Below are 16,016 nucleotides of genomic sequence, written 5' to 3'. Positions count from 1 at the left end.
CGGCTCTGTTTTGTGCTCACGCTCATGACTTTGCTATGAGCTCATTGGTTCATTAGACAGGATATGAAAACATGCTGCTCTCGAGCTGATGAGAGGTGAGGAGGGGATGGCATGATGTAAAAAAGTGGCTCCTCAGATGAAGGCTTGATTTGATGCAGCGCTCCTAATCTTGTTGCTTTTGCTGCTGAAGGTGACACTCAACTTCGTTTTGAGAGCTCTGTGTTTCGGCAAATAACCGTTTAATGCTGCAAACTCTGATCTTGGTGCATGGTTGCATTTTTAAGGAAGGAACTGAAACTATACAAGCGACTTGAGGCTCTAGGAAGCATTACACAGACAGAGGACATTGAAATGTGCACTTTATTTTTTGCTGTCTTTGAGTTCAGGGTGTCGGAGAAGGACTGGATCAAGCCGGTTACACAGTCAATCACTGTCAATGAAAACATAAGAGCACAAAATCACTATCTGCAAAGAACAGCTTCACAGATTAATATCCGTTATATTTGAATAACGTCACAAAAACATCCCAAAAAGAGCCAGTTACTAGTTAGTCTGTTATTTAAAGCCAACATCAATAATAAATCTGTAAAGGGCTTAGAAAAAAATATTTAAATTTTAACGTCTAGATTTCCATTAAACGTGGTAAACATCTGCTGATGAAGACTGTGTAATATGGTTGAAAGTTCCACAACAGCTAAATGGACCTTGAGGTGAGATAGTTTAGTCGACTGCTGTTTCCAAGGTGAAAAATGTATTTTGAAGCTTCCCAAGATCATCGGGATACAGTTTTCTAGCTTGTTTCTCTTTGTGTAAGGTACACAATATCACCTTTGGAACACTTTTAATTAAAATGAATAATTCAATACAATAATAAACAAAAAAAACACGCTCACTTAATTTCATTTATCTATTCAGAAAGTGGGAAAATAACTAAATAAAAACACAAGACAAAAAGCTCTGATGGGATTTGATTTCTGTGTTGGAGAGGAGCCATTGTGGCTCAAACAAACAGCAGAATTAAAGGTTGCAGTCAAACCTGTAGTTCATTTTCTTTGATCAGAAGCACTAAATAAATAAATAAATAAATAAATAAAAACAATCTTCGCTTTGTTGTATTTTTGGATTTGGTTCAGCCTGATCACAAATTAGAGCTTGGAAACAAACGTCTGAAAGGTTGCTCAGTTATTAGACCATGCTTTATAATAATCTGTCATGTCTGAGGTTAGAGATTGAGTTCACAAACAAAACTGATTCCAGACTCAGTAACTGTGATTAAACATTAAGAACATAGAGCATAAAGCAATGTCTGAGTCCAGATGGGCATTAGTAAGTCAGCCAGGTTAATATTAGTATGCATGAGCTTATCATATTTGTTAAACCTGATGTTCAAGGCATGTTTTCACATTCTAATCACCAGGATGTCACATTAATCTGCCTCTGTGTTTCGTGCATGTCTTTCTAATACTGATTTCTGAAAGACGCCCGAGCAGCTGGTGCTTAGGTTCCTAAAGTAGCCAGGCCTGCATCTTTATTGTCTGGGAACATCTGGAGAAAATCCTGTCATCATGAAAAAACTCTTAAGATAATGAGAAATCCTCAGGCACAGCCATTCGATTGGATGCAAGTTTGAAAACACTACAGATATGTTTTCATTTACCTGATAGCTTCGTGTTTTGTGACAGCCCACTTAAAAATTCAGTTTTCTTCCAATCAGCTTTTTGTCCCCAAGTTTTCCAAAGGCCCCAGTGACCTTGGCCAGATTACCTGTGACTACCTGTGGTGGACACTAATCACTCAAGTGCAGTTTTTAAGTAACTCTACTTTACTTGAGTATTTTTTATATTTTATGGTTTCTGCAGAATAAAACAAAAATATAAATGCAACACTTTTGTTTTTGCTCCCATTTTGCATATGTTGAAATTAAAGATCTAAGGCACACAAAAGGGTTTTTTTCTGTAAAATTTTCTTCACAAATGTGTTTAAATCTGTGTCAGTGAGCATCTCTCCTTTGTCAAGATAATCATCCAAATGTGCAGTTTTATTTTGAAAGAAGACATTTATTAGATACTGAATTGTGGATTTCACATGACTTGGTCTACAGATGTGCGACTTTTTAGAAAAGTCGACAAGACACATTGTGATGGTCTGTGTTTCCACTGACTGATGTTATTTGAATGAAGCTAGGTTTTTCCCCTCTCGTCATATTATTCAAATTAAACAAGACGACGGGTTTCCAGGAGTCTGCCTCTCCGTTACATCTGGCTTCCTGAACAGCCGGCGCCACAAGTGTGCAAAAAGTGTTTCCCTTTTAATTTAATAGTATAAAGTTTACTTTTAACAATGAAAGCACACTTAGCTGATGCTTTTCAATGAAAGACTTCTACTGTTGCACTGGTACTTTAACTTAAATAAAGGGGCTGAATATCTCTTCCACCACTCCTGTAAAAACACACACAGACAAAAGGTTGGCTTCTCATGCATCTTGCTGCAGGTTAGTGACAGGGTAAGAGTTTAGAGTTACCGTTTTTGGTGGCAATACCGCCAACACTTTCAGGCAATTTTGGTGTGGCTTGGGGCCAAACAGTCTGGAATAAAATTGTTCTCACTTATTCAAATAAACCAAAATAAAGCCATCCAGAGTCTATGTACATCTGGGCTTTGGTTCCCATTATTTAACCCTCCATCTTACCTGCTGAAGCTTGGCACAGCAATGGAAGCGCACATCATTGAGGGCGGAATCGTCCAGGCCGTACTGGTAGTCCTCCATCTTGGTCTCAATGCCACAGATTCCTCCGTCAATACACTCCTGGCTCCAGCTTCCGTACTCTCCCCAGGTCATGCCGGGCCCCTCCAGCGTCGGGTTACTACTGCAGCGGAACTTGATGTTGTTGACGGCCGTGTCGTCGCCAAACAGACCCTGATAAGGCTCCACGCGAATCTGGAAAGAGGTGAGCACGCCACTGGGGCAGTACTGAGGCTGGGACCAGTCGCCGAAGCTGGACAGGAGAGCCGGAAATACAGGAAAGAGAAGGGAGGAAAAAAGATCAGGAAAAGATCCAAGGTTTGGGTTGGAAACACTGGAGGGAAGTCAAGACATTTCAACATCTGAACACCTAATTTGCAATCCTGGCAGAAACAGTGTTTTCATTTCCCCTCTGAACATGATGGGAAACTGCCAACCTCCAGATTCCTGCTGCTTCCAAGTGCATACTATTTTTTTTATCTAATTCTTATTTAACCTTTATAATACAGCCAGGTTAGTCCCACTGAGATCGAGGATCTTTCCCAAGATAGATCTGCCCACAGCAACAAACGGCTGAACATTTAAAGACATCAATAAAAACATTTCAGCGTAAACAGCAGACATTCTCAAGGAGGGTGAAGGAAAGTGTGTCTACTGATATGTTCATTACCGTCCAACATTAGATTTCCTGCTGCTTAATACCGGCTCCCTACAAAACAATGGTTGCATTTTTTAGAAGAAACAAACCACATGCAGATGTGGCAGGGCAGTTTGCCTCATGTTCATTTACTGCTACAACTGAAAAGCAAGAAAAACCAAGTGCATTTACGTCTGGGTAATATTAGATTTTATACATACATATGTCATGGTTTTTATTCAAGGGGTACAGCTTTCTAATAAGGTCCCCTTTATGAAGCATTCATAAGTTGTAACAACAGTGGCTTTTTAATTGGTTAAAAAGTCATTTACTGAAGCTTTATAAATCATTTATGGGGCATTTAAAAGAACACGTTTTGGGTTGCCAGGTAGTGAAAACAACCACTGACTGGTTAAACCACTTGTACGCTCCTTTCTCAGAATCATCTTTTTAAAATCACTTAATCTTTAATGTCAGCACGCAGTTTTTTTTTTTCCCACTTCCACAGTGTATTGTTTATTGTACTGTGGGTATTTTGGGTATTTTATTCAATTTAATAATTATTTTCCTTACTCTTATTAGCTGGTGCTAATTTTTCATTTAACACTTGTAACATTAACATTAGAAAATGTGTTATTTCTATTATTATATAAAAGGGTTGCTGACAATCTGGACCTAAATCCACTTATTAACAACCTATGAATAACTACAACTGCAGATTTGATGATTAAAACAATTTTTTATGACAGTTGACATAATGTCTTATAAGAAAGTGAAAAACCCATAAGCATTAATTAAGATGTTTTTGATACAATTTCAACTGCATTATTATCAAAAATAAAGGATAAACACCTGCCAACTGAAAATTATTTTATTAACCACTAATAACGCCATTATTACAACATATAAGCCTTTTATAGTCATACTGTTGCTTGCTACCTACTAGCCAGTGTGGGACTCAATAGAGTACAGGAAGCTTCGGCGCTCGTCTTTGGAGCAGATGAGGCGGATCCCGTTCAGGCCAGTGTCATCTGACCCGTACTGGTTGGGCTCCACCTGAGGAAACACAAAAGAGTTCCTAGACAAAGTAACAGCTCTGCTCAGACCAGCTCTTTATCTCACGCTGGTAAAGCAGCAGGCAGATTTAGTGTGAAGGTTGGTGAGAACAGATTGTTTAGAGGGTTTGTTACAGTCTGTGTAGAGAAGTGTGGGTTCATATCTGAAACAACAAGAGGTATTTATCTATTCAGAGTGCATCTCTGTTACTGAGAACTGTGTTGTTCTGCATGCAAGTAAACACATGGGAAGGATTCTTACTGAAATGCTCTGGTACATCAGAATATTTCTGCATTAAACTAAACTGAGCAACTGGAGCTTGTTGTTATCAGATATTTTCCCTCTGTAAAACAACTCAAAGGCACCTTTTTACCAACGTTCAAAACAATATTCACATGCCCATATTTATATTTAAACAGTTTCCAGTCACTGTGAATATCCCTCCTCTTTATATTGGCTGTGAAGACTGTGTCCAAACACAATGCTAATATAACATGGAAGATAAATTCCATAATCCTTACTCTTATTGCAATCTAGGATTTTTGAAATCTAAAGACTGCAACTTTATAAAAGATAACCACTTGATTTGAATGACTCAGACTGCTAAAGCTTTATTAGATTTGGCTAAGCTTATGCACAGAATGACAAGTGTGAATTCTGTCCTCCGTGTCTTATAATGGAAGCACATCAGAAAAGCATCTCTTCGGGGCCAGCAGGAGGAGGAGGAACTAAATCAGCCAAAATCTGATAGTGGGCGTGAGTTGAAAGAAAACATGAACCTGGACCTTCAAGCTTCTCCACAAGGAATTCTAAATCTTCATTTAAAATCCTTTTAACTAAGCTGTCTATTTATGAAACTACATGGAGAAAGCTGCATACTCATATATTGCTGATGTATTTGTGTTAAAACTTTGGCAAACAGTCCCCACTCTCTGTTCCATATTTCATCTGCAGGATAAGAAACAACCGTCCGTGTCAGATGCTACGAATCAAGGCAATCAACCTGAGGCCAACTGAGGACCTCGGGTCACATGTCCACATGACCAAGACAACAGACACAAACCAGAAAGAAACATGACAAAGGTCAAAGTTATTATGTGAAAAATTAATTTACAATAAAACGTTGAGACAAAAACAACAGAAAAATATAACCTACATGAATCTCATTAGGGGACTGTGCATGTGATGGACCCTCGGGTGGCCTCAGATCGATTGACTTGATTTGTAACACCTGTCCTGATTGGCATTCACTGATCAATCACAGCATTAAACCCACTTAAAATCGGTAACCAGTTTTAATGTTGTGGCTGATGAGTGTAAACTCCAGTGAAATGACTGTTGTTCTCATTCTGAAAAAGGCTGATAACCAAAACAGCGAGTAAAAGTAATTCTTTATTCAGACTTCTGAATATGCAGCTTTCAGCTTTCCAGCCAGTGTGCTACATGAAAGCAAAAATTATATTGGACTTATAAAACAGTTAGGAAAGAGATTTATTTGCCTTGCCTAAGTTTATGTTAAATAGAATATTTGTAATATGTGGAAGTGTCAGTGTCTTTACCCTGATACTGAATCCAACAGCAAAGAACTTGTCAGGACACATCTCTGCCCAGGTCCAGTTTCCAAACTGCTCTCCATTGGTCACAGTAAGCACAGATTCATACTCTCTGTTGTTAAAGGCCACACCAGCTCTCTGAAGAAAGGTTTTCTCCTCACACAACCCACCAGACAACACGGCCAGCACGGCCACAGCAGTGAACAGACTCGCCATCTTGGTAGCAGTGAGTCAGTGTTTCACTCTGAAAAGTACCAGGGCTTCAGACTCAAAGCTCTTATAGTTTCCCTGCTGATTCCAAAATAGACAACACGTATCAGCATGAATCATTTACAGAGCCACAGAGAGGCGTGGGAATTAACAGCTGGTGTTGGAAAAAGAAAAAGGTAACATTCAGTAACAGATTCTCAGCCATGCTGCTCAATTTATCACAGCGAGCAGTGGATCTGATCTGAATTGAACATTTCTACATCAGCAGAGAGCAGAGAATCCATGGGATCCAAAGGACATGGTTAGCAGCAGCAGCAACTTTACAGTTATAAAGTCTTGTAATCGATGTTGCAGGGATTGCGATTGTCCAATAATAATATATGGATTGAAAAGAGCTGGGCCAGTAAAGAGATTAGGAGGAATATTGCAAACGGTTCATTTGTTTTGCATGGATATGCACAGACATAAGACTGTTGCCTGATAAAAACTGAGACTTTTTATTGAATTTTGGAAAACAGCCATATCCTCAGATAAGGATTTGATTCATTAATCTTCACAAGACATTCATATTTTTACACATAAACATGAAACTAATACAAACTGTCTTACATTATCTCAATATATGGAGGTTGATGGTTGGCAAAACACTTACAGACTGGATGAATTTTTGTGTTGTTTTAGCACCTTCTAGTACTCTACATAACTGTATGTGTGAGTGTGAGTGTGTGTAGTATAGTAACTACCCCTGAGAACACTGAGGAAACGTTCACAGTATTGTGTTTAAGACTTCAGGGATCTCTCACATTGTACAGTTACATACAAAGTACATAGTGTGGGGTTTTTAAGGCTGATTACTATGTTATTTAACAACAAGACTCTGATGCTAACATTTAATTTTTGGGTGACTTGGTGGCAGGACATGTGGAGATGGGAAATCCAAAACTATGGGAATTATGTGGCTTTTCAGCTGCTAAATGCTTTAATTCTATCACTAATCGCTAACTGTGTCTGTCTGCTGTTTGGTGCTAAGCAGGTATTGCACAATGGATTTTTATAGCTTTTTCTGTGACAATAGCTGCCTGCTGCGTCCAAAAACAATGCAATGAGAGCAAACCAAAACAGTAAAGACATGCTGCTGTAAAATCTCCAAACAGCTGAGAGGAGCGGCAGAGTTTGGTGATAACCCAGAGGAATATTTTACTGCTCAAAGCTTGCTCTTCTACAGCTCAGTAGACAAAACTGTGATTCTCATTTCAGTCCAAATTTTGTTTCTATTTTGTCTTAGTTTTTCTCAACTGATGTCCGTCCATCCACTGTACCACAGCACATGAAGCTACAAGAAAGCATACCTCCTCAGCAGCAAACAGCAGACACGGTCCGAGAGCAGTTGGTGAACATAGTGGAGCATAGATTTCCCTCAGGAGCTGGTGGAGACCAAACACAGAGCTAAAAGAGAGGGAGGCAGGTGACACAAACACCACTCAGAATGCAATAAAATAAAATATAATTTTTTAAAAAATGTAAATGAAAAGTTATAAATGAAGACAGAAAAAGTTGTCCTCCTGTCTTCTCTTCATCTCTTCCCTCCACTCCTCCACAGTCTTTCCACTAACAGTCACAGTGTGACACACCTGCAATGTGAGTGAGGTCAGTGCCGATCCTTTTGCGTTGGTCACACTTGTTGCAGATGTATGATGTTGGCTACCAGCCGGTTTTTCCTCCAGGTAGCGGCCCCCGCTCTGCCACAGCAGCTTCGGGCCGCCTTCTTCTATGAATCACAGAACAGATTACAACACACCAACTCAGCTTTATGACAAACTCTTACCAGAGTCCTCAATTTGATTCAATTCAATTCAAAGAGCTGGACGTTGGTCTGAACCATTAACCCCGGGCTGGCCAGCACTGCCTCTCTAATAGGCACGTAGTCCTTGAGAATGAGGGTTACACATCACAAGTAACAGCCTATCACACTGGAGGATACTGTGTACGCAGACTTGAGCGGATCTGTGTCTTAAGTCAAGCCCCGTTTCCACTGGTCAAAAAAACGTAAGACATTCTTATCATCTGGCTTTTGTCGGCAATGTTTAAGGGCGCAATCAGCATTCACACCCGCGTCAGGTGACTGACCAAATGCTGCAGTGACGCAGAGAAAGCTAGCCGGCTAGCCAAAATTACCAACAACCTTAACACAGGAAATACAACTGCTCACGTCTCAGACCCGTGGCAAATTGTTAACCAAAATAACATGACTGAGAGCTGAGAACCATCATGACATGTGCATCTGCACAATGACACCAAACTGAGTATTAGTTTCTGTTATATTGTTATTTCATGTAAAACGGTTCAGCAGACTGTTTATTATAAGTAAGCTGAGGGAATAATGTATTTTCAGATATCTGTGATCATCTAATCAGAGTGCTGTTTCTTTAGTCTTTTTCTCTGTACTCTACAATATGATATTGATATTATCTCTGTTTTTTCCATCCAGCCAAGGTCTGGATCTTTGGGGACACCTACAACCTCTTGCAGCAATGATGGAGGCCCTGCACCACCTCCACCTGCAGTGTCCACACATGAAGATCTTCTCTTCCCAAACATAAACACACTGTCTTATATGATAATATAGTATTTTCTAATGTAACACTTGTGGCCATAACATTGTTCAGTCTGATCAGCTCTGCTCTTCCTGGTTCCCTTCACCCTCACTGTCGTATTACACTCTCTGCCCCATGTCAGACATACAGTCACATGACCTTTGGACTCCACTGTAGCTGTAACAAACTGTCAATAGTTTAAAACATTAGAGTTCATATTTCATAGTCCTCAGTCATTATAGTTAATATCAGTGTGCTGTTCCAACAGCGTCACTTATTTAGAGGGAGATTGTTACTGGAGCAAATAAATATGAACTGTTTCACACATTAGGACTCATGATGAATAATGATTATACTTGTTATTAAAAATTCTGTTGCTGTTGATTCAACGACTTATTTTTATTAAACAAACTTACATATGACAGAGAAATTCAGCTTTAACTTCATCCACAACTATTTTTTGATTTTAAATAGTTAGTTGATTGTAAATTGTACACTACAGTATTTAATTAATCCATTTATTAGATTCTTTTAGACATGTTTCCAGTGTTGTAAATTGTTTAAATAAATGTAGTTTATAATGTCCAATAAAGTTATTTATGAAGCTCTTGCTTTAACTTAGTTGATGATTTTTATAAAACACATCTGGTATGAATTTTCACAATAGTAACACGTACAGCATTGTGTGACTATTTCTATGTTAGCTTTAATCAACAACATAAATACTAGAAATATTTAAATGTTGTCTGACAACACTGACAATGAAGGATCAAAAAAAATGCTGATGTTAACTGGTAAATACAGTGACAGTGCTAGAGATGATCCATCATTAATCACAGTTTAATATTTATAAATTCTGATCTTAAAAGTGTTGCTACCATCACCTGTCAACAACAGCAGAAATTAAGTGCAGGTCATTTCATCAGAGGAAGATGAACTGGGAGGTTTTCTAGCATCATCATCATCATCATCATCATCATCATCACAGCACATTAGAGAACTAAGGATGTCCATGCAGTCTCCCTTCAACCAGATGAATGGAAACTAATGTGCTGCTCTGTACATGAGGTCCTCCTTCTGTTGGCACAGATCACTCAGTTTTCACAGTGTGGAAACCTTTCAAATGAAAAGACAAACACTTGAGTTAAGATGCGGCTGATCACAGTTAATCACAAATATCGATCAGCTGTCAGGACAGGTGCATGAATGTCTGCTTCAGTTGAGGACTGGTTTGAATATTAAATGAACAATCTTTTATATGAAAAATATTTGTCTACACATTTTGTAAACGTCACGTTATCTTAACTTGAACTATCACGTCATCTTGATGGACAATGTATTAACTGACATTAACGCTGCGCATTACACTAACGCAGATCACTTAAACTGGGTCACGTGGAGAAACACAAAGCAAACGTCGTTAGATTAACGTCGATTAAATTCACCTTTTTATTGGGCTTTGACTGAACATCTCCACGGGCTAACTCAGGTTGACACAGGTTACCTGCCGAGCGTGCCCAGGTACCGTTAGCATAGCAATAGCAAAGTTATCAGCTAACGCTAGCACTAGATAGCTAGCTAGCTTGGTTAGCAAGGTGCATCTTCACCTGAACTGTGATATTAACAAGGATGCTAATTTTGGCTAGCAAAGAAATAAGCTTAAAACAAAATGTACTTACCGGAAAAAACTGAACCGCCGACTCCTCTGAGTGTCTTTGAGAACAACTGAACACCGAACAAGACATTTACCTGTAAACAACATGTTGGAAAAAACTTTGATGAACTGAAAACACAATGACAAGTCAAATGTCCGACACATCACTCTGACCTCATATCCGGATTAACAGGCAGGTCAGATTCAGACCATAAACACATGATGAAAACGTTTACTGAGGTAAAAATCAAGTGACAAGTTGGGTCATTTTCCCATAGACTTCAATACAATCGGACTTCTTGTGCACCCAGTGGAGTCGCCCCCTGATGGTCATTCGATAGAATGCAACTTTAAGGCACTTCCGCATTGGCTTCATTTTCCAGACCCGGAGTCAGCATCCATTTTTATATACAGTCTATGGTTTTTACTGGTCTCAGATCCAGGCAGGGGCTCACTGCAACCGTCCTGCTTTTTGTCTTTCGCATTTAAAACAAAGTGTTCCTCTTTTGCTTTGCTCCCCAGTTTACTTTTCTTATGCTGTTATTCAAATTATTCTGGCAAAGACTCGGCCGGATCTGGGCCCAGAGACCCACAACCAGGCCTGAAGTGCACCATACGTGCTGGACGGTCATTACTGTTCTGGCGCTGGGCCTGAATGGTGTTTGTTCATTTCTTGATATTTTCCCCATGCCAGCCCTTCCCTGAGATGCAGGATAGAATCAGATTACATTATGCTGTTTTATTAAAAGACACATTTACACAACATGAGTACCCTCATTCTCTTGGACACAGAGTAAACCAGCATGAAGTCCACAAGCAGCAGCAAAAATCAGTAAACTGCAGCTGTAAGTGAGAGTAAACTGTAGTATAAGTCCAACAGCAGCTGTGCGCAAAGTTCAAGTTACTAATAAATAATCACAACATTCATAAACATACTTATTTCTAATTAAAGATTGTAGGTTTTTATTGGATTAATAAAGTACTCAATTTATCTAATTTATCTACTATATGTATCCACATACACAGATGTGACCTGTCTTGTAAAGATAGGAGTCTTACTCCAAGGTGAGAACTATTACAAGAGACAGGTCTGACACTTTAATCCTACAAAATGATCAGAACATAATGTTACAAGAATTTATGGCACTTTTCCTGATGGATACCATGTCGGTTGAGTCCTTGGCTGATAAAAATAATGAAGGAGGAGCTCTGCCATGTCAGGAGGCCAGTTCCATAGTAGAAGAACAGCATGTCGCCTTCCCACGATGCCGTTTATCTCCTCCCACTGCAGGTCAGGTGAAGCAGATTGAAGGACGGAAGGACTTTTTCCTTTTCTTTTTTTCTGGGCTTAAGGTTTTTTGAAGAAAGAGAGTTTTTGTACTCAAGAAAGCTGAGCGGGGGGGGGGGGGGGGGGGGCCTTTAATACTTTAACATTAACATTATCCAAGTCTTCAGTTCAATGGTTGATTTTTATTATCCGTTATATCATCACAACTGCCTTCTGACAAAGCACGTCAACCAACAACAAATCTACAGTTCTGAAAGACATGAAGATGTTTATCCTTGTCTGCCTACTGGGCTGAAGTCAAACCTGAAACATAAAAAAGGTAGTGTCATAGAAAATAAACAATGAATACTGCACAGAAGAAAAGTGAATGGTTTCATAATAACGAACCCTGATGTCCACACACACCTCTGTTTCCACCAATGGTAAACTGCTCCACCAGCAGCTGCAGTGAGGCCGATAAAGAAGAAGATGATCCCCGCTGTCATCTTCACATGTTTAGCATCCAGAGCAAATGTGTCTAAGTGAGAGAAATATTGACAGTGAAATCTTAGATCCTATAGCCTATTAAATCAGAATACTTAGTCAGGTGGCATGAAGATGAAGTTAGCTCCATCTGAAAGCAAAAATACTTAGAAACAGTTAAAATCCTTAATACCTTGATAATTCCTTATTGCTATCTGTATACGCACAATTCTTTACATAAATCAAACGTGCTGGGGAAATGCTAATGCTAGTTTTCAGACCTTCTTTCTCACATTCTGCTGATGAATTTCAGCCCTTCAATCTCATTCTCACTTCAAGCCTCTGCTTTCTCAAACTCTCAAACCTCCTCTCATTCACAACGCAGCTGACAAACCAGCCCACTGTTCAATGCTGCTCTTAAATAACGCGTAACAGTTCTGGTAGTAGATGTTTGCAGTGAAAAGCCGGAGAAACATGAATGGGAAGACATGCAAACAAGAACAGCAGTTGAAACTCTATCTGATTACAGAGGCACAACAGACAACCTGGCAGGGAGTGGGTGCTGGCTGGCTGGTATCAGGACAAACGAGGGAATGAGAAGCAGGTGAGCAGGTGAGCAGGTGAGCAGGTGCGTGTGGAGGTCAGGTGATGTGGAAACATAAGAATACACCAGGGAAAACTGCAGTTGACACTAGATTCCAACGCTCGGGGTATAGATCCTGGAGGAAGTGAAATCAGTTTCCCTGTCAATATGTGTTTCCCCTAACCTTATCTTGAACCTAACCTTCACCTGATCCCTAACCAGTCGTGTGTTATGATACTCAACCTAACTCCAACCTTATCCTAATCCTAACCAGTTATCTCTACGATAATCGTTACGATACAAATGACTTGATGAGTATTTTACGACCCACCACCTCTCCATCACAATCATGATGCTGCATTCATGTCATATTGGGGGCATCTTAATATAATATGTTTCCAACTTGGAGCTCAGAGCCTGAGAACCATCAAACATGGAAGTTTAACATCAGCTAAACTCCACAGTTCAATGAGATTAAACCCTCATTTAATGGATATATTGTCATTTTTGTCAGAGTCTAGTATTTCTAACCCCCACACGACCACCTTTTTAATCACACAACCTTCTTGAGTTGTCAGATGACGTGAACGTTTGCAAGTTGTTAACATGGGAACATTTCCCATCTTTACTAGTCATCCTATATGACGTGAATGCAGCGTTATCTTCAGATTGTTCCAGCAAATCTGACCGATGAGCATCCATCTTTCACCTAAATTTCAACAGTGTTTGAGTGTGTTTTCTCCTCAGGACAAACGCTCACCCCAGGCCACCTCCAGGCTCTCTTTCAGGCTGCTGTGGTCCACCCTGCAGCTCACCCTCTCCCCTCTCTTAGGTGTCAGCTCCAGGTAAGAGTGAAGCTGGAAGCTCCAGTCCTCGTTGGGCAGGACGTCTGTAGACGACACATCGGTGGAGACTTCCACCCCGTCTCTCAGCCAGCTCACCCTCACTTCTTGGGGAAAAAACCCCACAACACTGCACTCCAGCATGGACCGCTCCCCGTAGTTAGTCAGCTTGGTCTGATGGACCCTGACAATCGGAGGCACTGGAGACATGATAACAAAAAAAAAATTGCTAAATGACCTGGACATGGAGGCTGAGTGCAGAAGAGAGTCATGGGCTAAACTAATTTTCTTCAAGACATTTAATTAAATCCTTTTTTTCTTTTCTTTTGATGAAATGAATTAATCCAGTGAAGTGGCACTGTTAGTCATGTAATAACCTGCTTCAAAATCTTCATCTTTTCAAAGAGTAAAAATCACAGAAAATTACCTTTTCTATCCAGTGTGCTCCTTCTGAACAGTCTTGCATTGTATCTGCAAAGAGTCTCTACTTGAGTTTTTCTTAAGGCCATTTTCCAAGCCTGGTTGTTATAATGGTCTGCGTTCTTCATGCCGTATTCTCCAAAGCCGACGTACTTCCCAACCCGAGAGTCATATATGTTGTTGAGCTTCTGGTTAAATATGTTTTTAACAATAAAGACCATATCCGTGATGTTGTCGCCATACTCGCAGTCATACATCATCTGATATACATAGCCATCTGTAACAGTAAGAAAAGTGGTTAATACAGAAAATTGTGACAATAAAATCAGTCACTTCAGCAAACAAATTAAACTTTTCATCACTGGCTCCAACCTACAATTCTAATATAATCTCCGTGACTAACTAATGAGACATGTCACATTCAGAGGATGGGCAAAATTAAAGATTTCTGTCATAATTACTGTGGCTACTGATATTCTTTGGTGCTTGCAGAGACTGTCAGAGGCGTTGTTTCAGTTAAAATGGTGAATGTAAGTGCATTCCCTTAAAAAGGTGAAAACAGAAACTCTCCAAAACTATTCTTTTAGAACATTAACCAGACCATTCACACTTTAACATGATCTGAGTCGAAAAAATCCCCAACTTCCACACATCAGTGATTGTCTGATTAGCACCAGGTTGTTAAGCACCACCTAACTAGCTCAACAACAGAACAGTACAGTGTTGTTTTAAAGGGGGTATTTGTAAGTTTCCTCTGGCACCGAATGTGGTTTCTTTGTCAGTTGACAAGAGCTTTGGCCATCATCGTGTTTACAAGACAAGAGGTTATAATACGTCCTCTGAGCAATGCTAGCTCTTGAGGACAGATTGGAGGCTACAGTGAGTTTGGGCTAGCTGGTTAGCATGCCAACTTCAGTAGAAGAAAAGATGTGATAGAGACAAGAGTTAACGCTGACGTTGCTTTACACCTTCAGAGACAGCTATTAGTGAATAAAGGAATGAAATTTGATGCTGAACGTGCAATGTGTGCTCTTGACTGATAAGTAAACAGCTATTAATGCTAATGCTGGCTATGTAGCAATAGCAATAGCGCCTTTAAAGGCAACATAGGGCAACTTACAGAGGCACAAGGAGGACACAAACAAAACAAAATGGTGTAGTGTTGCAAGCAGTCAAGTCTCCAAAAATAATGATGACATAAAGAAGAAATTAAATAAAGTTAAATCTATGAATATCAGCAAATCACTTTTACAGCAGATTTTTTGTATAGTATTAAGTGTGTCAGTCGTTTTATCAACCTTGTAAAACCCAATAAACTATTATAAATAATATAGCAATAGCCTATACATGAATGAATGAATACATAAAGAAACTGACCTGCTGGTGTCGTGCAGAGTAAAACAGCAGAGACTGCAAGATTGTAGAGAAAATAAAGTCCCATCATCTTTTAAACACTGAATACCACAATGTAAATTTCATCATTTGCTACATGCAAAAGATTACAGACTCAATCATGTTCCTCAAACCTCTCAAGCTCAAAAAACAAAACTGCTTCCTGCTCGCTTGCACAGTAAATGACACAAACCTGAGTTTCTGGTTTTATCAAAGCTCTTTTGTTGTCATGTTCATTAATTAATAGGGAGGAATTCCCCACAGTGCAGCAACTGCATGTAAGTGAGACAGATATACTTTCACTCTTCTCATGCAATTGCATGCCTGTTACTGAAGTAGTCAAAGCACACTTCTGTAAATGAATTCATCATTCAGTATTTGGTCTCTCTACTCTGTAATTTAAGTCCAGTTGCAGTGTTAATACCCACAGAGTCCATGGCATGAATTATTTCTACACTACTGAATATATACTGTTATTACACAATCAGAGCTGCAGTATTTTCAGTGTTTGGGATCTAAAATACATCCCTCAGATGCTCAGCACACTTCCATATTAAAATGTGGCTCATCCATCACTGTGAA

The 16,016-nt window shown here is 39.5% G+C and overlaps 2 protein-coding genes across 4 annotated transcripts; both read right to left on the bottom strand.

Moving 5' to 3' along the window:
* Positions 1-342: 342 nt before the first annotated feature.
* LOC130171632 (vitelline membrane outer layer protein 1 homolog) lies at positions 343-6,268 on the bottom strand. Of its 2 annotated transcripts, none has more exons than XM_056379694.1 (4): positions 5,996-6,268; positions 4,324-4,436; positions 2,690-2,996; positions 343-2,585 (listed from the first exon to the last, which is right to left on the bottom strand). In XM_056379694.1, the coding sequence occupies exons 1-4, from the start codon at positions 6,203-6,205 to the stop codon at positions 2,493-2,495; spliced, it is 723 nt and encodes a 240-aa protein (XP_056235669.1). In that variant the 5' UTR covers positions 6,206-6,268; the 3' UTR covers positions 343-2,492. The 2 variants fall into 2 exon arrangements, with proteins under 2 accessions (XP_056235669.1, XP_056235670.1); XM_056379695.1 differs by having other exon boundaries at positions 343-430; positions 5,996-6,261.
* A 4,784-nt stretch (positions 6,269-11,052) lies between these two features.
* Positions 11,053-15,588, bottom strand: LOC130172921 (HLA class II histocompatibility antigen, DQ beta 1 chain-like). Of its 2 annotated transcripts, XM_056381897.1 has the most exons (5): positions 15,420-15,588; positions 14,050-14,319; positions 13,541-13,822; positions 12,141-12,252; positions 11,054-12,038 (listed from the first exon to the last, which is right to left on the bottom strand). In XM_056381897.1, the coding sequence occupies exons 1-5, from the start codon at positions 15,484-15,486 to the stop codon at positions 12,005-12,007; spliced, it is 765 nt and encodes a 254-aa protein (XP_056237872.1). In that variant the 5' UTR covers positions 15,487-15,588; the 3' UTR covers positions 11,054-12,004. The 2 variants fall into 2 exon arrangements, with proteins under 2 accessions (XP_056237873.1, XP_056237872.1); XM_056381898.1 differs by lacking the exon at positions 12,141-12,252 and having other exon boundaries at positions 11,053-12,038.
* Between the last annotated feature and the right edge of the window lie 428 nt (positions 15,589-16,016).

Source organism: Seriola aureovittata, chromosome 7 (assembly GCF_021018895.1).
Source record: "Seriola aureovittata isolate HTS-2021-v1 ecotype China chromosome 7, ASM2101889v1, whole genome shotgun sequence".
NCBI classification, from domain to species: Eukaryota; Metazoa; Chordata; class Actinopteri; order Carangiformes; family Carangidae; genus Seriola; species Seriola aureovittata.
Note: the sequence above shows the minus strand (reverse complement) of the source record. Positions and strands in the feature narration are given on the sequence as shown.